General features: G+C 39.8%; 1 protein-coding gene and 1 pseudogene across 2 annotated transcripts; both read left to right on the top strand.

Moving 5' to 3' along the window:
- The first annotated feature begins 205 nt into the window (after window positions 1-205).
- LOC145550611 (uncharacterized) lies at window positions 206-6,595 on the top strand. Its single transcript, XM_081604467.1, has 3 exons — window positions 206-519; window positions 5,072-6,004; window positions 6,585-6,595. Exons 1-3 carry the CDS (start codon window positions 456-458, stop codon window positions 6,593-6,595), a joined length of 1,008 nt encoding a protein of 335 aa, XP_081460593.1. The 5' UTR covers window positions 206-455.
- An 8,854-nt stretch (window positions 6,596-15,449) lies between these two features.
- On the top strand, window positions 15,450-20,345 carry LOC145550614 (uncharacterized; annotated as a pseudogene). Its single transcript, XR_014086488.1, has 2 exons — window positions 15,450-15,803; window positions 18,258-20,345. The product of XR_014086488.1 is annotated as an uncharacterized LOC145550614 (transcript).
- The last annotated feature ends 1,962 nt before the right edge of the window (window positions 20,346-22,307 follow it).

The following is a 22,307-nucleotide window of genomic DNA, read 5'->3' as shown; positions in this document are numbered from 1 at the left end:
TTCTAACTTTCCACAATAAATACAACAACCTGTATTAAGTTTATTCATTAAGTTAAGAGTACTATTTAATCCTGTATGTCCAAACCAACACGTATGTACGGGAAAGAAAGATACTACTTAGTGAGCTTAGTAGTAATAAAAATAAGTTGGTTATAAGAGAATTGTTTCAGAGTTAATCGGGAGATATAGTTTTTGATAGTATTTTTAATTTTCTTAGAAGAACGAGGAGGCTATGAGCTTCTTATCCATACTCCAACCTGGAAGGTGGCGGTAATGCACCTTAAAGTTGTTTGCCAACCGCCATAAAAAAGACGAAGAAGAAGACGAGAAACAAGATGGCGCATGGTTTGTTTTGTTGAATTTTCGAGAGTTTGTATAAACGAGTTTATCAACAAGCATTTGACTGCTGTTGAAGAAACATTCACAGAGTTTAAAGAAATCATCAAGAGGAAGAGATGGATGATCAACGCAGACTGCTGGATTTCTCCCGGAAGCCCAAGATAATCTTATACCGAATAGGTAAGAAACACCAGCGTTTGGATTCAGGTTAAGGTTTGAATGTATGAAACTTTCTGCATGAGGGTCATTATAGTAACCGTTCCCCTCCTGTATAAATGTTTTTATATCAGATAAAAGAACGCAAACATCACAACTACGCTGTAAGAATGGCTTATTTATGTAGAGAGAAAATAGAACCAGTTATCTTTCTTAGGGCTCTCCTCCTTTAACTGCTGAGACTTACTTTAATAAACAGGAGAAATATGAAAAACAATTCAGCAAAAGGCTAGTAAAGCAAGTGTTTCACGCAACATGGCTGGTGTCGCTGTAACAGACGCAGATTTTTTCCTGTAAACAGGATACAACAGGTTAAAATAACGAGGCAGACACAACTCCGTATTTCTAAAATCCTCCTGGAATCTGTTCTGTTTATTGTTTCTATAATGAACAGTTTCTTTTTATCCTTCCACATAAAGGCACAGCTGGTCTTTATATGAACCTGTGGCCGACGGGTGCAAATGCGCAGCAACAGAGAAAACAAGCAAACAAAAAAGAGATTCAAAGAAATGTAATGCAGCAAATAAGAAGAAATGACGCAACAAAAGGCAAATAAAATGCAACAAACAAAACGCAAACATATAGCAAATAAAACGCAGCAAACAAAAAGAGACGCAAATTAAATGCAGCAAACAAAAGATGCAAACAAAAAGTGCTGAAAGCGGAAGTGCTCCAGACCACTAGAGGGAGTCGAACAAAAAACAGCTGTCCAAATTTAGGGTCAGCATCCTTTAAAACGGGTGTTGAGAAACGCAGCAATGGCAGCAATTTTTTTATTTTTTATTTTTTTTGCTGTATTACACAAAATGATTTTTTACAATGTTTTTCGGCGAGAATGTTGATGTATAGATCTCAAATATCTGCTAGGTGCATCAATAAATCACTTAATTGCAATATTGCTCACGTTTTCGGAGATGTCTGCTCCCGCTGCATTAACAGCCAGCTCCCCTCGCCAGCTGTCAGCTGACCGGGCGCTCCAGTTCGGTACACCGAGAGAGAACGCACGGCTGCCGGCAAATCGTTTTAAAAACTCCCGCTAGTTTTCCCCGATGAGTGGAGGTGGAACACAGATATTAAGGCAGGTAATAGTTGTAAAAAATTTGTTTCACTGAAGTATTTATTCCTGAGCAAATGGGTTTGACTGATTAAAGTTAAGCCTTCAAACATAATAGCTTTATTTAACTGTAATGTCTTACTTCCTGAGATCTAGAGAGTATTTGAAAATTAATAATTTGCTTACATTCCTTGCTATAAATGTTTAAACATTTTAGAATCAAACAGATTTCTTTTTAGTATGGAACAGCCTTTATCACAAAAGCTGAAGAATAATACTGAAAAAACGAGTAAAAAACTAACTTCGAGTCCGTTTTTTTCCTTAGCACTCTGTGCTTCACGTTGTCACAGTTGCTAAGCAACATAACGCCGAGATGGAGGCTAGGCAGCTAGCTGAAGGCTACAGCTTCTCTCTTCTGGTCGTCCATATTTGTAGCCTTCGAAGGACCCGTCTTCCGCAGACCGGGTCGTTTCTCACATAGACATAATAAAAGGACAGACACCTAATGGACCGCTCTCGTCTTATCAATACATATTTATATAATATAGACAGAAATAAATAATGATTAATACTGAATAATATTAAGCTATACATGTTTAGCGCGCGCGCGCACACACACACACAGGAAACCTTTAAAACATAAACGGGAGATTTGGGAGGTATCTTACTTTGACAGAGTGAAGTTCATAATAGCCATTGCCATCTGTGTAAACTTTTCTGGTGAATGTTATAACGTGTAATATTATTTTTATAATATTGTTTCATTTCTATAATAGGCTCTTGTATCAGATATCTAAGTCAGTGTTAGAAAATAACTGAAACTTTTTTAAAAATAATCTCGGTTACTTTCAGAGCGGGGACTGAACACCAAGTACTATAGCACTATACCAGCTAGCATTAGCTGATATTTCACTGGTGGACATAATACAGTAAAGTAATATTCTAATCACAAAATATACACAATATTATGTCCATCTTACTTGCGAAACGTTGTCTGTCAAGCCCTCATGTCAATAGTCCGTCGATCTGATCAACAATATCCTGCGGTGCTGAGGCATCTTCTGCTGTTTTGGTCCAGCACAGCAGGAGGGTCTTTTGTTTGCGTCTCTTTTTTTGTTTGCTACATTTTATTTGCTTTTTGTTTCCGTCATCTCTTCTTGTTTGCTGTATTTCATTTGTTTGCGTCTCTTTTTTTGTTTGCATATTTTCTCTGTTGCTAAGAATTATCATTATTCTTAGCAGTAAAAAAAGATAAGACCTGGTGAAAGCCCAGTGCATGCTGGTCCTGTACCAGTCCCTAAACTTACAGAAAATGGACAAACTGTCAAGATTCTGGGTTCTTGGGTTAGGAATTTTTTTTAAGTAAAGAAACAAAAAATTTCTTTACATGAAACATGAAACTGAACTCAAAGTTCAAAGTAATAAAAATAAAAAGTTAATCGCTTCAACATAGAAAATACTCGAAATAATACTAGAAAATAATTTTTAAACAATAACAATCATACCTACAGTGAATAAATTAATCAGAAATATTTAATTTGGTAATTTTCCAAATGTCAGCTGAATGTCTGCACTCTTGAATTTTCAGATGTGTTTGTTTGGTGATTTCTGTCTTAAATGATGAACGTCTGTGTCATGAAAACTGGTATAAGAGTGTGAGATCTGTCCAGGTACACGCAGAAAACGGAATAAAGGCCTGAGAGATAACAGCAAATCTTGTATGTTGATTTAATGATGATTAAGAGAAACAAGTATAAAATATAATACATCTGTAAAAGTAAGAACGTCTGTAATGCATAATCAACATATATGTACTGTCTTTTTGATAAGTTAGAATGTTATAATACATTAGAGAAATTTAGGTTTGTACCTTTGAGTTAATAATAACAGCTTGATTATTGTACAATGATCATTGATTATTAAAAATAAGAGATGTGAGGAAGAGTCATACTGAAGTAATAAGTTGATAAAGTAACACATTGATTATGTTTTGTGATGAATTACAATGACTGAATGAAGAGAGACTTAAGATTGTAAGAAACAGAATAAAACTGTGTGGTAATGAGTACACTGAGCAGGGTGGGGTTGCTGGGGGAACAGATGGCCAGAAACAGATGGCCAGTGGAAAATTGATTATGCTTTGTGATGAATTACAGATGGCCAGCGGAAAAAGGGGAAGTACCGGAGAGTTGCTGTAATGAGGCATAAGTGAGTCATAAGGGAGGTGATGGTTGGGGAAGGTTGGGACTTTCCACAGACAGTGGGACGGCTCTAAAGTCACGTAGCCCTGCCCCGTAGACAGCCCTGGGTTGAGAGGGTATAAAAACCAGAGGATAGGGGAGGAAAGACGTTCTTCGTCCGCGGCGCAGAAGAGGAGCCAACAAGAGGAAGCAGGCTAAAGACCAGCAGAGGACCGCACCCCGGGACCAAGGGAAGCTCAAGACTTCACGCCGCCAAGAAGGGACGAGTTCCATCAGCCCCGACCCTGGTTCCTGATCCGACCAACTCCTCTGCCTCTACCCAACATTCTCAACTCTACTGCAGCAGACTTGGAGAAGAGACAGAGGTCATTTAAAGACAAAGATTCTGCACGTTAGAAGGATAACGAACAGTTCTGCTCTGCTTCTCTTCTGAAAGAGGACTTTGCTCTTCCGGGGCAAAGACTTTGGCCAAGGATATTTGAAGATTACAGCTGCCGAGACCAAGTGCCATTGGGTATGAGTTGACCTGCCTCTCCCCCCAAAGTCTCGCTCAGTAAACTCAGTGACACAGGTTAGGGATAGGAATGAAGACAGGATGTGATTGATTTTAAATTGATTTTATTATATTCTTACCGATTTCATAATCTTTGGAAAATAAACCTGCTTGTCATTTGCCCCTGCTAAAGCTTGCTTAATAAAGTTATATTCTAAAATACTAATGAGAATTGTGGACAGTGAATTTAATTGTGTCATTTTTAATCAGTATTGGTTTTCCTGATTGTAGTAAAGAAAGCATACATGACTCTAGAGATGTGGTGACTTTGTGTTTTCCTCTGGTGAGTGTTGGAATAATGACCCTGGGACTTAAATCTAAGTCACTAAATCCAATCTAGCCGTTAACAAGTGCCGTTATTTTAGGGAAGGAGCTATCGTTAACAGGAGTGGTTGTAGGGGTTATGCAGTTGTGAGGGCTACTCAGCTGATTGTTCCTCAACTGAAAAGGGTCATAACGTCTGGATCGAAGGTAGTTAGAGCTAGACGAGTCCTTTCCGCTCCCAGTTTGACTAGATAATCCTCCATAAACTATCTTTAGGGTAATCTCCAAGTTATGGGGATTTTCCGGACCTGTTAGACAGAGAACTGGACAGTAGCAAGTCCAGAGGAGTAGTGAGGCGTAGGCGGGGCTGACTACTAAAGGATAAAAACATCTGTTATTACAGTAACGTTAACAATTCCTCTTTTTTTCTGTTTTCCTCTCCAGATTGCCTGCAACATAACGTTTATGAGAACGAGATGTATAACCAGGAGAGGAGATCCAATCTGGACCAGGACGAGGTAGAACCTCTGCAGGTGAAACAAGAAAAAGAAGAGCCAGAAGATCAACATATAAAAGAAGAGCAGCAGGATCTAGAATATCAACAAATAAAAGTGGAAAAGAAAGAAGTTTACTCCAGTCAGGGTGAAGAACAGCTTGAATTAAAACAGGAGACTAATACCTGCATGGTGGTTCCTGTTTATGAACAAACAAACCAAACTGAATCAGAACCAAACAAGGAGCAGGTCATCTTCCAAGAAGCTGCTGAAGCTGAGAAGCAAAATCAGAATGGAAGAAAACCTTTCTCCTGTGTGACCTGCGAAAAGCTTTTTGCTTGCAAATATTCTCTTGATGCTCATAAGAGGATTCACACTGGTGAAAAGCCATTTTCATGTGTGAACTGTGGAAAGAGTTTTAGTCACAAAATTAATTTAACTCAGCACATGATGATTCACACAGGTGAAAAGCCGTTTTCATGTGTGACCTGTGGAAAAAGTTTTAGTCACAAACTTAGTTTAACACAGCACATGATGATTCACACAGGTGAAAAGCCGTTTTCATGTGTGACCTGTGGAAAAAGTTTTAGTCGCAAATCTCGTTTAACACAGCACATGATGATTCACACAGGTGAAAAGCCGTTTTCATGTGGGACCTGTGGAAAGAGTTTTGGTCAAAAAATTAATTTAACTCGGCACATGATGATTCACACAGGTGAAAAGCCGTTTTCATGTGTGACCTGTGGAAAAAGTTTTAGTTGCAAATCTCGTTTAACACGGCACATGATGATTCACACAGGTGAAAAGCCATTTTCATGTGGGACCTGTGGAAAAAGTTTTAGTCTAAAACAGGTTTTAACACAGCACATGATGATTCACACAGGTGAAAAGCTGTTTTCATGTGTGTGGAAAAAGTTTTAGTCACAAATTTCATTTAACACAGCACATGATGATTCACACAGGTGAAAAGCCGTTTTCATGTGGGACCTGTGGAAAAGGTTTTAGTCGAAAACGAATTTAACTCAGCACATGATGATTCACACAAATGAAAAGCCATTTTCATGTGGGACCTGTGGAAAAGGTTTTAGTCAAAAATCGAATTTAACTCAGCACATGGTGATTCACACAGATGAAAAGCCATTTTCATGTGGGACCTGTGGAAAAGGTTTTAGTCGAAAACCGACTTTAACTCAGCACATGGTGATTCACACAGATGAAAAGCCATTTTCATGTGGGACCTGTGGAAAAAGTTTTAGTCACAAATTTCGTTTAACACAGCACATGATGATTCACACAGGTGAAAAGCCATTTTCATGTGTGAACGTTGAAAAAACCTTTATTCAAAAAAGGAATTTAACACAGCACATGATGATTCACACAGGTGAAAAGCCGTAGAACTATTTTTCGTATGTCCTATGTAGAGGTTCATATAAAACAGTGTTTCTCAACCTTTTTTGGGCCAGCGCCCCCGTAGCCTTTTTCCGGGTCCCCCACCGCCCCCCACCAAAGAATTTGTAGGATACTTTGCACTGACTATTATTTTATCATTAATATTACTATCGCCATTGTAGATGTTTTGATTTTTATGCTTGTTTCTGTATTTATCATCAAAAATAATTTCCCAGAGAACAATGTCATGGAATAGAAATTATTTTCACAGGCGTCTATGAAAATGCAATGAACATTCAAGTTAAAATTGGTAGGCCTAACAGCAGCAAATCAGAGTGGAAAAAATATTTTTATTTTGTGCCATTTTAAAGTTGTTAAATGTTTCACAAAATGACCAGATAAAAAATGTACAACATGCCAGTTTAAACTTTGAACTATTTGCAAAACGACTGACTGAGTTCTGCAACATTAAAACATGGATAGAACTGTAACTACATTAATCATAGCTCTTCTTCTCTTCAGTGTTTTTCTGGTGGTGCAGCTCTGTGCTGCCTTCAGGAGAATGGGACATCAGAGTATCATCCATAAAATTTCACCCACATGGCATTTATTGCGCAAACCAGAGCTTTCAATGAAAACCAACATTTCCAGGTCCTTTTAATGCCATACAAATATGAGACAGAAACATGGATTATATCTTTATATAGACCTGTCTATTGATTTATAGATTAATAGTTTTACTGGACAGAAATGACAAAGAACAAATCTGGTTCTTAATCAAATCCTAATAAGTCAAATTGAAAGTGTCATGGAGTCATCAGCCTCATGACATTAACACTGACATGAAAAATAATATTGAAGAAATAAATATATCAAATCTAATTAAAAACATAAATAAGTGATAAGTTCTTTACTGTTATGGTCTGTAAGATATATTTATTCTCAGTACTCTCTCAGATGTGGTTTCAACAAACCCATGACATTTCAACAATATTATTTTACCTTTTATCTGGAAATAGTGTATGTTTATTCTTGCCATACAGTCCTCTGTATTAATTATTACTCAAAAGGTCTTGCCATACCAGTTTATTCCTCTGTATTTACTTTAGTTTATTCTTGCATTTTGTTCATTCATTTCCATTTAGTTTCCTTTGATTAGTATTATCCTCTCTTGGCTTATTACTATGTCCACTTTAGTTTCTTTCCTGTTGCTACATTTATTTGATAATTTCAGTAATTTTCACTCATCACCTGCTGCGCTGCCTAATCGTCATGTGTTTCACATCATGTGTTGATTTTTCACTGTTCAGCGTTGGATTCTCTGTTTTATGCCATAATTCACATCTAGTTCGTCGCTCCATTTTATGTCCCGCTTCTCCTGTTTCAGAGTTTTGCACAATGTGCGGTCTTTTTTTTTCTAAGCCCCTAAGGTGCAGGGCGGTCGGGAAGCGTATCGATGGGGAAAAGGCAGACCGACATAAACCTTTTAAAACAACGGAAACAATTTCTGCATTCTGATTATTGAAATTTAAAAGTGCTGTGTTGTTCTATCACCCCCGTTTCATACCGGACCACTTACAGCACCGTGTTAACTCTATAAAATGAACGCTCTCTATCGTGGTATCACCCATGGAGGGATTTCTTGATTTAAATGGGTTCATTTTTCAGAGGGATACAAAGTGAGGGTATCGGGATTTTAGCTACCAGTAGCAGGAGAACGGAGCTGCGCCAAGAAGCTAACAGAAGCTAACAAACACTGAATAGAAGAAGAGCTGCCATCGATACAGTTGCAGCCAAGCATGATTTAATGTTACACAATACAGTTTTACCAAGTTGCTCAAAGTCTAAACTGGCATTGTTGTGCATTTAAGGTGTAAAGTTTACCTTCGACCAAACGCCCCCCAAAGGCATCCCAGCGCCCCCTTTTGTAAAAATGTCCGCCAGCGTCCCCCTGCCCTCCTCTGAACGCCCCCTGGGGGCGGTACCGCCCACGTTGAGAACCGCTAATATAAAAGATGAAAACCGGAGGGCTTCTTGTCTATAAAGTGGGAAAATTGTTTAATTTTTGAATTTGTTAAATGTGATCATTTGGATCTTGACATTTGCATATTGGAGATATAAAATATGAACTTGCAGGATTGATTTGTATTTTTCTGTATAGAGAGAATGAGTGGGGTGAATGAAATTTACTTTAATACATTTTTAATCCAAAATAAGATGTGCTGTTGTGTACTATTAGTAGATTTTCATTAATTGTTTGCAATCTGAAATTTACAGTATTAAAAAAGTATTTGATAGGTTTATCTTTACAGCAAAACTAGACTGAAACTGATGTTTCAAATTATATTAACCAGTCTATATAAAAGCTTTTCAAATAAGTTGGCATGCCCTTTTACTTAGAAAATGCAATATACAATATAATCATATTTTCCTTCATTGATTGTTCTTGATTGTACAAATTATGTGTGATTATTGTCTCCAATAATTTGGTGTGTCGCTTGTCTTTGTTGTATAATTTTTCTATTTTCTGCTTTGGCTGTTTTCTGTCAAAGATCACTCTTTTTTTAAAGTTTAAACTAATTTAATCTATAAACATATAAATATGTATTTTATTAAGTCCTTACAAAGTCATTTATGACTTGCATATCCTTTGACGTAAGCTAATACAAGTGAATGGACCGAACTTCACAAAGTGCTTTTCTGCAAAGTAGTTTAAAACCCTCCTGTTATGTTGCGGGTCAATTTGACCCGTTTCAAAGTTTAATTTTTTTTAAAAAAATAGTTAGAAAAAGTTTCATGCAGAAAAAATACTTCTATTTGCCTTAATAGGTGCACTCTATGTATAAAATGAAAATGGTTCATTTTACACATTTGCAGCCCCCCCTGGGTCTATTTGTTACATCGATACTGTTCGGGTCAATTTGACCCGGCAGTCAAGTTAAAGGGTAAAAAGGTTAAAAAATGTCCAATTCTATTTGTTTCTTTGCACCTATGAGACATATTTCACCACACACACACACACCACACATGCATGCACACACCACCACACCACACACACACCTAAACAATCACGCAAACCCACTCTTTTATTCTCTTTACTTCACTAGAAAGCTGCCTGAAAGCAGGTGTTCATACAACTTTTGACAGGTACCTTTTCTGTTCCCCTGGACAAACTCCACTCACACTGAGTGGACACTCAGTAGAAATTGAGGGAACATAAATACTCTCTGCAAGGGAGTCCTAAACGCATTACACACTGAAGGTACATGTGATATTGTCACTGTCAGAGATTAGGAAATGAGCAGCAGGGAAATAAAAAGAAAATGCAATATACAATATAATCATATTTTCCTTCATTGATTGTTCTTGATTGTACAATCTCCTTGGGCTGCCACCTTATCGTGGTGGAGAGATTTGAGTGTCCCAATGATCCTAGGAGCTATGCTGTCTGGGGCTTTATGCCCCTGGTAGGGTCACCCAAGGCAGACAGGTCCTAGGTGAGGAACCAGACAAAGCGCAGCCCGAAGACCCTATGATGAATACAAACTTTGGACTTCGTTTTTCCTCGCTCGGACGCGGGTCACCGGGGCCCCACTCTGGAGCCAGGCCTGGAGGTGGGCACGATGGCGAGCGCCTGGTGGCCGGGCTTTTACCCACGGAGCCCGGCCGGGCTCAGCCCGAAGAGGAGACGTGGGTCCCCTTCCGATGGGCTCACCACCTGTCTGAGGGGCCAAAGGGGTCGGGTGCATTGTGTTATGGGCGGCAGCCAAGGGAGGGGACCCTGGCGGTCTGATCCTCAGCTGCAGAAGCTGGCTTTTGGGACGTGGAACACCTCTCTGGTGGGGAAGGAGCCGGAGCTAGTGTGCGAGGCTGAGAGGTTCCGGCTAGAAATAGTCGGCCTCACCTCGAGCATGGCTCTGGTTCTGAACCAGTCTCCTTGAGAAGGGCTGGACGACTTCCACTCTGGAGTTGCCCACGGTGAGAGGCGCCGGGCTGGAGTGGGCATACTTGTTGCCCCCCATTTGGGCGCCTGTACTTGGGTTCACCCCGTGAACGAGAGGGTAGCCTCCCTCCGCCTACGGTGGGGGACGGGTTCGACTGTTGTTTGTGCTTACGGGCCAAACGGCAGTTCAGATTACCCACCCTTCTTGGAGTCCTTAGAGGGGTACTGGAGAGTGCCCCTCCTGGGGACTCCCTGTTCTACTGGAGACTTCAACGCTCATGTGGGCAATGACAGTGAACCTGGAGAGGCGTGTTGGGAGGAACGGCCCCCCGATCTGAACCCAAGTGGTGTTCTGTTGTTGGACTTCTGTGCTCGTCACGATTGTCCATCACGAACACCATGTTCAGGCATAAGGCGTCCATATGTGCACTTGGCACCAGGACGCCCTAGGCCGCAGTTCGATGATTGACTTTGTCATCGGATTTGCGGCCGTATGTCTTGGACACTCGGGTGAAGAGAGGTGCGGAGCTGTCCACTGACCACTACCTGGTGACGAGTTGGCTCCGGTGGTGGGGAGGAAGCCGGTCAGACCTGGCAGGCCCAAACGTGTAGTGAGGGTCTGCTGGGAACGTCTGGCAGAGTCCCCTGTGAGACGGAGCTTCAACTCTCATCTCCGGCAGAACTTCGAACACGTTCCGGGGGAGGTGGGGGACATTGAGTCTGAGTGGACCATGTTCCGTACCTCTATTGCCGAGGCGGCCTATCGGAGCTGCGGCCGCAAGGTTGTTGGTGCCTGTCGCGGCGGCAACCCTCGAACCCGTTGGTGGACACCTTCGGTGAGGGATGCTGTCAAGCTGAAGAAGGAGTCCTACCGGGCCTTTTTGGCCTGTGGGACTCCAGAAGCAGCTGATGGCCGGCGGGCGAAACGGCATGCGGCTCGGGTTGTCGTTGAGGCAAAAACTCGGACGTGGGAGGAGTTTGGAGAGGCCATGGAGACAGACTTCCGTACGGCTTCGAGGCGATTCTGGTCCACCATCCGGCGTCTCAGGAGGGGGAAGCAGTGCACCAACACTGTTTATAGTGGGGATGGTGCGCTGCTGACCTCAACTCGGGACGTTGTGGGTCGGTGGGCGGAATACTTCGAAGACCTCCTCAATCCCACAAACATGCCTTCTGTTGAGGAAGCTGAGCATGGGGACTCTGGGTTGGGCTCTCCAATCTCTGGGAACGAGGTCGCCGAGGTGGTCAAAAAGCTCCTCAGTGGCAGGGCCCCGGGGTGGATGAGATCCACCCGGAGTTCCTTAAGGCTCTGGATGTTGCAGGGTTGTGTTGGCTAACGCGACTCTGCAATATCACATGGACATCGGGGGCAGTTCCCTGGACTGGCAGACTGGGGTGGTGGTCCCCCTGTTTAAAAAGGGGGACCGGAGGGTGTGCTCCAATTACAGGGGGATCACACTCTTAAGCCTCCTGGTAAGGTCTATTCAGGGGTCCTGGAGAGGAGGGTCCGTCGGATAGTCGAACCTCGGATTCAGGAAGAGCAGTGTGGTTTTCATCCTGGTCGTGGAACACTGGACAGCTCTACACCCTCAGCAGGGTCTTGGAGGGTGCATGGGAGTTCGCCCAACCAGTGTACATGTGTTTTGTGGACTTGGAGAAGGCCTTCGACCGTGTCCCTCGGGGGCCCTGTGGGGGTTACTCCGGGAGTATGGGGTACCGGGCCCTTTGATACGGGCTGCCAGGTCCCTGTATGACCGGTGTCAAAGTCTGGTCCGCATTGCCGGCAGTAAGCCGGGCTCGTTTCCGGTGAGAGTTGGACTCCGCCAAGGCTGCCCTTTGTCACCGATTCTGTTCATTACTTTTATGGACAGAATTTCTAGGTGCAGCTGAGATGTTGAGGGGATCCGTTTTGGTGGTCTTAGGATCGCATCTCTGCTTTTTGCGGATGATGTGTCCTGTTGGCTCGGAACGTGATCTGCAGCTCTCACTGGAGCGGTTCACAGCCGAGTGTGAAGCGGCCGGGATGAGGCTCAGTGCCTCCAAATCCGAGGCCATGGTCTTGAGCCGGAAAAGGGTAGAGTGCCTTCTCCGGGTCAGGGGGTCGTCCTGCCTCAAGTGGAGTTTAAGTATCTGGGGATCTTGTTCACGAATGAGGGAAGAAGGGAGCAGGAGATCGACAGGCGGATTGGGCAGCGTCTGCTGTGAAGCGGGCGCTGTACCGGTCCGTCGTGGTGAAGAGAGAGCTGAGCCAAAAGCGAAGCTCTCGATTTACCGGTCGATCTACGTTCCCACCCTCATCTGGTCATGAGCTTTGGGTCATGACCGAAAGAACGAGATCACGGGTACAAACGGCCGAAATGGGTTTCCTCCGCAGGGTGGCTGGGCTCTCCCTTAGAGATAGGGTGAGAAGCTCGGTCATCCGGGAGGGACTCAGAGTAGAGCCGCTGCTCCTCCACGTCGAGAGGAGCCAGTTGAGGTGGCTCGGGCATCTGGTCAGGATGCCTCTTGGACGCCTCCCTGGTGAGGTGTTCCGGGCACGTCCCACCGGGAGGAGGCCTCGGGAAAACCCAGGACACGTTGGAGGGATTACGTCTCTCGGCTGGCCTGGGAACGCCTTGGGGTTCCCCCAGAGGAGCTGGAAGAAGTGGCTGGGGAGAGGGAAGTCTGGGCCTCCCTTCTGAAGCTGCTGCCCCCGAGACCCGACCCCGGATAAGCGGAAGAAAATGGATGGATGGATGGATGGATGGAAATAAAAGATGAAAACCCTGGAAGCTCTGGAACTTCTTGTTGATCATTCCAGGGTTGACTAGGATGGCAGTAACTCGCATTATAGACATCAAGTCAGTCTTTGAGCTACTCAGGCCTTGTGTAATACAGAAAATCCTTGTTGAAATGACAAATCTAAAAGGAATGTGAGTTTTTGGAGAGAACTGGAAGGAGCTGGACCAAATGCATTTACATGCATATTTGGAGGTCCTCATTCTGACCAGAGTTTATAAGTCAAAGGACGAGTCAACAGCCAGTCTAAGGGATGCAGAGACAGGCAGGGTAATATTTCGGGCCATAATGTTTCTGGAGACTTTTCTCCAGAGTAATCCGATTTGACAATCGATGGACAAGACAAACTAGCAGCTAATAGAACAGTGTGGTACATGTGGTTGTAACTTCCCCTGTTCTATAACCCAGGCCTAATGTCACAGTAGATGGAAGACTTGTGGCATTCATAAAGTTCACCCCTGGCATTCAGAAGGCATATATTGCCTAAATGAGTAGCGACCCTACTCATTTAGGCAATATATGGCTTCCACACCAGCTAAATATGGCATAAAAATCTGGGCAGCATGTGATGAAAACCCAGTTTTGTTTTGAACACGCAGATTTAAACTGGAAAACCAGCTGGAGGATCATCTTCAGGACTCATTTGTCTTGATTTTAGTCAGCGGGTCAATTTGACCCAGAGCAGAAAAGTGTCTCAAGTTCAATTATAAAGATGACCCCTTCAAAAAAAATCTAAATGTAATATAAAGAAATTTACAAAAAATCACTTTCAAGAATATTGTCATTTTGTGTTTGGGTTTTTTCAGTGGCATAAAAAATTGAAAATCAAATTTTTATGTCCAAATGAGTAAATTGTCGTCATTGATCCTTTATTTGTGAGAAATAAAAAAAACATCATTGCACAAATATTGATTGAAATGGTTAGTATTGGAATTAATCGGATACAAAAAAGTTTTGGAGGATGATTTAGGTTTCTGACGCTATTGCATGACTAAACACTCTCCGGGTCAAATTGACCCACGAACATTATTGCTGTACCTCCGAAACAAACATAATAGGAGGGTTAAGTTAATATTTGACACATTTTCTCACACACGCTAATATATTTGGTAATCAAATGACTAAACACAGAGTTTATTATTTTTAATGTGATTATTTAGTTGTTTTGGGGGATTTCTGAATAAAGAGCACAATTTGATAGAAATTATTCTGATAGTTTTTATATTGACACTGATGAACACACACACTTTTACAGCATTTTATTCAAGAATATATTGACATGAATCCATAATTTAACGTGCATTTAACATTTGAAGAAGACGAGAAAAAAAAATTGCCTTTATTTTTTGACATTTTATTGTAACAACAATAAACTTTGATAAATCAGACATTGTCAAACATTAGCTACATATTTTTCTTACTTTTGTCCTGCAAAAATATTACAGTATAAAAGTTAACTTTGCTATGGACAGCAGAGTGGAAATAAATTCTAACAGTTAATTATTTTTATTTCATTACATTAGCTGTCTTGATACTATGGAGGAATTCAAAGGTGCTAAACTCATGAATTAAGAGACGATACACAAAACTCCATTCTCTCCGGCTCACCGACAACCAGGAAGACATTTAATGCACATCTGCGGCATCACACATTACATGTTCATCATCTCATTTTCATCATCTCAGAATCCAAAATGTCTCGTCTTTTGCTTCTGGCTTCGAGCATTTATACCGTTTCAGTCTGCTATTGTGTATTGGAAACTGTCTGACCAATGGCATTCTGAATCTTGCTTCTGGCTCTGTTTTACATTGAGTGTGTATTGGAAGTTCCGAGAATTCTGGGTTTGACCTCGTGGAAGTTAAATCTGCTCCTTCAGAGGACCATTAGTCAAATTGTTAGTTCTTATCTGTCCAAACAGACATCCTTTCCATGTTCTGTTTTCGCCCCATTTGCGTGCAACGCACAATGTAAGGAAAAGAGACACACCAAAATCTTCTGCAATAACAACTCAATAATATTTCGGCTCCGACATAATGAAAAGACACTTGCTAGGAATTCCTTCCACAACAACTTACTGGGTCAGATTGACCCGGACATTCGACATAATACATTCCTTTTCAGTAAAACATATCTTAATGTGAATTAACATAACTTCTAACTATTAATATAAATATATATTAATATATAATATTATATATAAAAATATATTTCACCTAAAAATACACAAAACGTGCCCCCTTCACTTCCGGATTGCAATGGCAGTCTCATACCATTTCCTAATAAGGTATGAGACCTACAGTGGTCCCTTTTCCCCCTTTCTGTTTGCTGCACGGGGTCCTTCTCGCTCCATGAGGCGTCTACGTATTTATGTCTATGCTTCTCACCGCCATTAAAGAGAAGAAGATAGGAGAAAAACAAGATGGTGCATGGTTTGTTTAGTGGAATTTTCGAGTTTGTCTAAACGAGTTTATCAACAAGCATTTGACTGCTGCTGAAGAAACATTCACAGAGTTTATCAACGCAGACTGCTGGATTTCTCCCGGAAGCCCAAGATAATCTTATACCGAATAGGTAAGAAGCACCAGCGTTTGGATTCAGATTAAGGTTTGAATGTATGAAGCTTTCTGCATGAGGGTCATTATAGTAACCGTTCCCCTCCTGTATAAATGTTTATATGTCAGATAAAAGAACGCAAACATCACAACTACGCTGTAAGAATGGCTTATTTATGTAGAGAGAAAATGGAACCAGTTATCTTTCTTAGGGCTCTCCTCCTTAAACTGCTGAGACTTACTTTCATAAACAGGAGAAATATGAAGAATAATTCAGCAAAAGGCTAGTAAAGCAAATGTTTCACGCAACATGGCTGGTGTCGGTGTAACAGACGCAGATTTTTTCCTGTAAACAGGATACAACAGGTTAAATAACGAGGCAGACACAACTCCGTATTTCTAAAATCATCCTGGAATCTGTTCTGTTTATTAGACATTGTGTCAATGTTATTTTTCTGTCATTTGTCAACAGGTTTGTTTCTATAATGAACAGTTTATTTTTATCTTTCCATATAAAGACACAACTTACGGTGGCCGACGGGTGCAAATGCGCAGCAACTGAGAAAACATGCAAACAAAAAAAGAGACGCAAACAAATGAAAAGCAGCAAACAATAAGAGACGCAAATAAAATGCAGCAAGCCAAAAAGAGATGCAAACAAAAAGCAAATGAAATGCAGCAAAAAGAAAAGATGCAAAAAAGTGCTGAAAGCGGAAGTGCTCCAGACCACTAGAGGGAGTCGAACAAAAAAACAGCTGTGTCCAAATTTAGGATCAGCATCCTTTAAAACGGGTGTTCAGAAAACCAGTAATGGCAGCAAAATTATTTTTGCTGTATTACACTTAAAATTACACTAAATTATTTTTTTTACAAAGTTTTTCAGCGAGAATGTTGATGTATAGATCTCAAATATCTTCTCGGTTCATCAATAAATCACCTAATTGCAATATTGCTCCGACGTTTTCGGAGATGTCTGCTCCCGCTGCATTAACAGCCAGCTCCCCTCGCCAGCTGTCAGCTGACCGGGCGCTCCATGTTCGGTACACCGAGAGAGAACCCATGTCTCCCGGCAAATCGTTTTAAAAACTACCAATAGTTTCCCCTATGAGTGGAGGCGGAACACAGATATTAAGCCTGTAAAAATTTTTGGTTTAATAAAGTATTTAATTTATTTCTGAGCAAATGGGTTTGACTGATTAAAGTTAAGCCTTCAAACATAATAGTTTTATTTAACTGTAAGGTCTTACTTCCTGAGATCTAGAGTATTTGAAAATGAATAATTTGCTTACATTCCTTGCTATAAATGTTTAAACACGGAACAGCCTTTATCACAAAAGGGGAAGAATAATGCAGAAAAAACGAGTAAAAAACTAACTTCTAGTCCGTTTTTTTCTTTAGCACTCTGTGCTTCACGTTGTCACGGTTGCTAAGCAACATAACGCCAAGATGGAGGCTAGGCAGCTAGCTGAAGGCTACAGCTTCTCTCTTCTGGTCGTCCATATTCGTGGCCTTCGAAGGACCCGTCTTCCGCAGACCGGGCCGTTTCTCACATAGACATAATAAAAGGACAGACGCCTAATGGACCGCTCTAGTCTTATCAATACATATTTATATAATATAGACAGAAATAAATAATGATTAATACTGAATAATATTAAGCTATACATGTTTAGCGCGCACGCACAAACACACGCACACACACATACACACACACACACACACACATAGGAAACCTTCAAAACAAAAACGGGATATTTGGGAGGTATCTTACTTTGACAGAGTGAAGTTCATAATAGCCATTGCCATCTGTGTAAAGCTTTCAGGTGAATGTTATAACGTGTAATATTATTATTTTTATAATATTGTTTCATTTCTATAATAGGCTCTTGTATCAGATATCTAAGTCAGTGTTAGAAAATAACTGAAACTTTTTAAAAAATAATCTTGGTTAGCTTTCAGAGCGGGGACTGAACACCAAGTACTATAGCACTATACCAGCTAGCATTAGCTGATATTTCACTGGTGGACATAAATAATATTCTAATCACAAAATATACACGATATGTCCATCTGACTTGCGAAACGTTGTCTGTCAAGCCCTCATGTCAATAGTCCGTCGATCTGATCAACAATATCCTGCGGTGCTGAGGCATCTTCTGTTGTTTTGGTCGAGCACAGCAGGAGGGTCTTTTGTTTACGTCTCTTTTTTTGTTTGTAATAGCTCCAACATAGAAAATGTTAGAAATAATACTAGAAAATAATTTTTAAACAATAACAATCATTCATACAGTGAATAAATTAATCAAAAATATTTAATTTGGTAATTTTCCAAATGTCAGCTGAATGTCTGCATTCTTGAATTTTCAGATGTGTTTATTCTGTGATTTCTGTCTTTAATGATGAAAGACATCATTAAAGATGTCTTTCATCAAAAGAGGAAAAAATTCCTCTTTTTTCCTGTTTTCCTCTCCAGATTGCCTGCAACATAACGTTTATGAGAACGAGATGTATAACCAAGAGAGGAGATCCAATATGGACCAGGACGAGGTAGAACCTCTGCAGGTGAAACAAGAAAAAGAAGAGCCAGAAGATCAACATATAAAAGAAGAGCAGCAGAATCTAGAATATCAACAAATAAAAGTGGAAGAGAAAGAAGTTTACTCCAGTCAGGGTGAAGAACAGCTTGAATTAAAACAGGAGACTGATACCTGCATGGTGGTTCCTGTTTATGAACAAACAAACCAAACTGAATCAGAACCAAACAAGGAGCAGGTCATCTTCCAGGAAGCTGCTGAAGCTGAGAAGAAGAAAAGAAGAAAACCTTTCTCCTGTGTGACCTGTAAAAAGCGTTTTGCTTTCAAATATTCTCCTGATGCTCATAAGAGGATTCACACAGGTGAAAAGCCGTTTTCATGTGTGACCTGTGGAAAAAGTTTTAGTCAAAAAAATGGTTTAACTCGGCACATGATGATTCACACAGGTGAAAAGCCATTTTCATGTGTGACCTGTGGAAAAAGTTTTAGTCAAAAAATTGGTTTAACTCAGCACATGATGATTCACACAGGTGAAAAGCCATTTTCATGTGTGACCTGTGGAAAAAGTTTTAGTCAAAAAAATGGTTTAACTCGGCACATGATGATTCACACAGGTGAAAAGCCATTTTCATGTGTGAACTGTGGAAAAAGTTTTAGTCACAAACTTAGTTTAACTAAGCACATGATGATTCACACAGGTGAAAAGCCATTTTCATGTGGGACCTGTGGACAAACTTTTAGTCAAAAAGGGAGTTTAACACAGCACATGATGATTCACACAGGTGAAAAGCCATTTTCATGTGGGACCTGTGGAAAAAGTTTTAGTCACAAACTTAGTTTAACTAAGCACATGATGATTCACACAGGTGAAAAGCCATTTTCATGTGGGACCTGTGGAAAAAGTTTTAGTCACAAACTTAGTTTAACTAAGCACATGATGATTCACACAGGTGAAAAGCCGTTTTCATGTGTGACCTGTGGAAAACGTTTTAGTCGAAAACCGACTTTAACTCAGCACATGGCAATTCACACAGGTGAAAAGCCATTTTCATGTGTGAACTGTGGAAAAAGTTTTAGTCACAAACTTAGTTTAACTAAGCACATGATGATTCACACAGGTGAAAAGCCATTTTCATGTGTGAACTGTGGAAAACCTTTAGTCAAAAGGGAATTTAACTAAGCACATGATGATTCACACAGGTGAAAAGCCGTTTTCATGTGGGACCTGTGGAAAAAGTTTTAGTCAAAAACCGACTTTAACTCAGCACATGATGATTCACACAGGTGAAAAGCCATTTTCATGTGTGAACTGTGGAAAAAGTTTTATTCACAAACTTAGTTTAACTAAGCACATGATGATTCACACAGGTGAAAAGCCATTTTCATGTGGTACCTGTGGAAAAAGTTTTAGTCACAAACTTAGTTTAACTAAGCACATGATGATTCACACAGGTGAAAAGCCATTTTCATGTGTGAACTGTGGAAAAGGTTTTAGTCAAAAACGGTATTTAACTCAGCACATGAGGCGTCACACAGGTGAAATGCCGTCACTGTAATAAAACATCATAGATCTCAACTGCACAGCATAGTAATACAAGTGAAAATTCAGGCAGTTTAAGCCTCCACGGTCATAAGGAAGATATAGTAAAGACAAACGGAGTCTGGATTTTCTGTTGTTCCACAAAAAACGTAACATCTTCTTCTTTATTTGGGAGAAGAATTCAGGAGGAGGAGGAAGAGCAACATTCTGAAATATGTAAAGTAACTTGGGCAGTATATTCATTTTTATTGTATTTATTCTCCCAATCATAGACATTGGTAGAGACATCCATCTTTCAAATGAATTGTCTACTTAATTTAATTTATTTAATATGTGATTGTAGTTGGTCGTAGCTACCCATTCCAGATCTGACGAGATGTGTATCCCAAAATTTAAATTCATTTACCATCTTAAACTGTAATACACTTGATGTTGGGCTAATTTTTTCATTTGCATTTAATAAAATAATTGAAGATTTGGTTCTGTTTATCTTGTATCCAGATATCCCACTATTTTGATATGAAAAGGACCATCGTCCGCGAACAAGGAAATCCTATGTTCTGTAGGTCCGACAGTGATTCCACTAAGATGTGGGTGTGAGCGAATAGCAATAGCAAATGGCTCTATTGCCAGAGTGAATAGTAAAGGCGACAATGGGCAACCCTGTCTGCAGTCCCTATTGATCTTTATTGATCTAGGTATATTCTTGTTAGTTATTATTTCAGCTGAGGGATTGTTGTATAATATTTTCACCCATTTTACAAAATTATTACGACAGTCAAATTTTTCCATAACTTGAAAAGATATTCCCAGTGAACCCTATCAAATGCCTTTTCGGCATCTAGTGATAAAAGAGCAGAATCTGAGGTACCTTTATAATGAATTATGTTTAGTACTCGCCTTGCGTTATGAAACCCTGCCTCCCCGAAATGAATCCATTTTGATCTCGATCAATTGATTTTGGGAGCACCATTTGTAAACGTCGTGCTAGCAGCTTGGAGATTATTTTTAGATCTGAATGTAGTAAACTAATGGGCCTAAAACTCTCATTTGTTTGGAGATCTACCTGGCTTTGGCAAAAGAATAACCATTGAGGGGGGAGATAGTTTGAATGGGAAACTTCTTGAAACATATCTAATAGTGGGGTCAAAAGTCTATCTTTAAACGTCTTGTATAAATCTGTTGGGAGCGCCATCTGGTCCCGCTCTTTTCCCTGATTTCATATCATTAATGGCTTGCCCTAGCTCTTCTTTCATAATTTCTAGATCCAAGTTTCCTTGTCTTCCTCTGAAAATTTTGGTGTATTTAAATTTCTAAGGAATTGATTTATGTCTTCCGATTCGATGTTTATTTGTGCCTTATACAATTCTACTTTAATACATTTTAATCCAAAATAAGATGTGCTGTTGTGTACTTTTAGTAGACTTTCTTTCATTAATTGTTTTGTAATCTGAAATTTACAGTATTAAGTCTTTGATAATTTTGTCTTTACAGCAAAACTAGACTGAAACTGATGCTTTTTGTTTCAAATTATATTAACCAGTCTTTATAAAAGCTTTTCAAATATTTGGCATGCTCTTTTACTTAGAAAATGCAATATACAATATAAATATTTTCCGTCATTGATTGTTAATTGTTCAAATTATGTGTGATTATTGTCTCCAATAATTTGGTGTTTCGCTTGTCTTGGTGGTATATTTTTCTATTTTCTGCCGTGGCTGTTTTCTATTAAAGATCACTATCTTTTTTAAAGTTTAAACTAATTTAATCTATAAACATATAGATATGAATTTTATTATGTTCTTACAAAGTCATTTATGACTTGCATATTTTGACGTAAGCTAATACAAGTGAATGGACGAACTTCACAAAGTGCTATTCTGCAAAGTATTTTAAGTTAATATTTGACACATTTTCTCACACAAGGTAATATATTTGGTAATCAAATAATGACTAAACACAGAGTTTGACTTTTAATGTGATTAATTGTTTTGGGGAATTTCTGAATAAAGAGCACAATGTTTTTATTTGATCTAAATTATTCTGATAGTTTTTATATTGAACTGATGAACAGACACACTTTTACAGCATTTTATTCAAGAATATTGACATGATCCATATTAATGTGCATTTAACATTTGAAGACAAGAAAAAATATTTTTTCCTTTTATTTTTGACATTTATTGTAACAACAATAAACTTTGATAAATCGGACATTGTCAAACATTAGCTACATATTTTTCTTACTTTTGTCCTGCAAAAATTATACAGTATAAAGTAAACTTTCCTATGGACAGCAGAGTGGAAATACATTCTAAAGTTTATTTTTATTTCATTACAATTTTTTATTTAATCCAATCTAATCCATTTAATATATGTTCATGATGGATTATCGTGCATCTTTTCCCTTTTTGTTTACATTACATGTTACAGAAAGTGTTAAAGTGAG

Source organism: Poecilia reticulata, unplaced genomic scaffold (genome assembly GCF_904066995.2).
Source record: "Poecilia reticulata unplaced genomic scaffold, P_reticulata-male-v2 Scaffold_107, whole genome shotgun sequence".
Taxonomy (NCBI): domain Eukaryota; kingdom Metazoa; phylum Chordata; class Actinopteri; order Cyprinodontiformes; family Poeciliidae; genus Poecilia; species Poecilia reticulata.
Note: the sequence above shows the minus strand (reverse complement) of the source record. Positions and strands in the feature narration are given on the sequence as shown.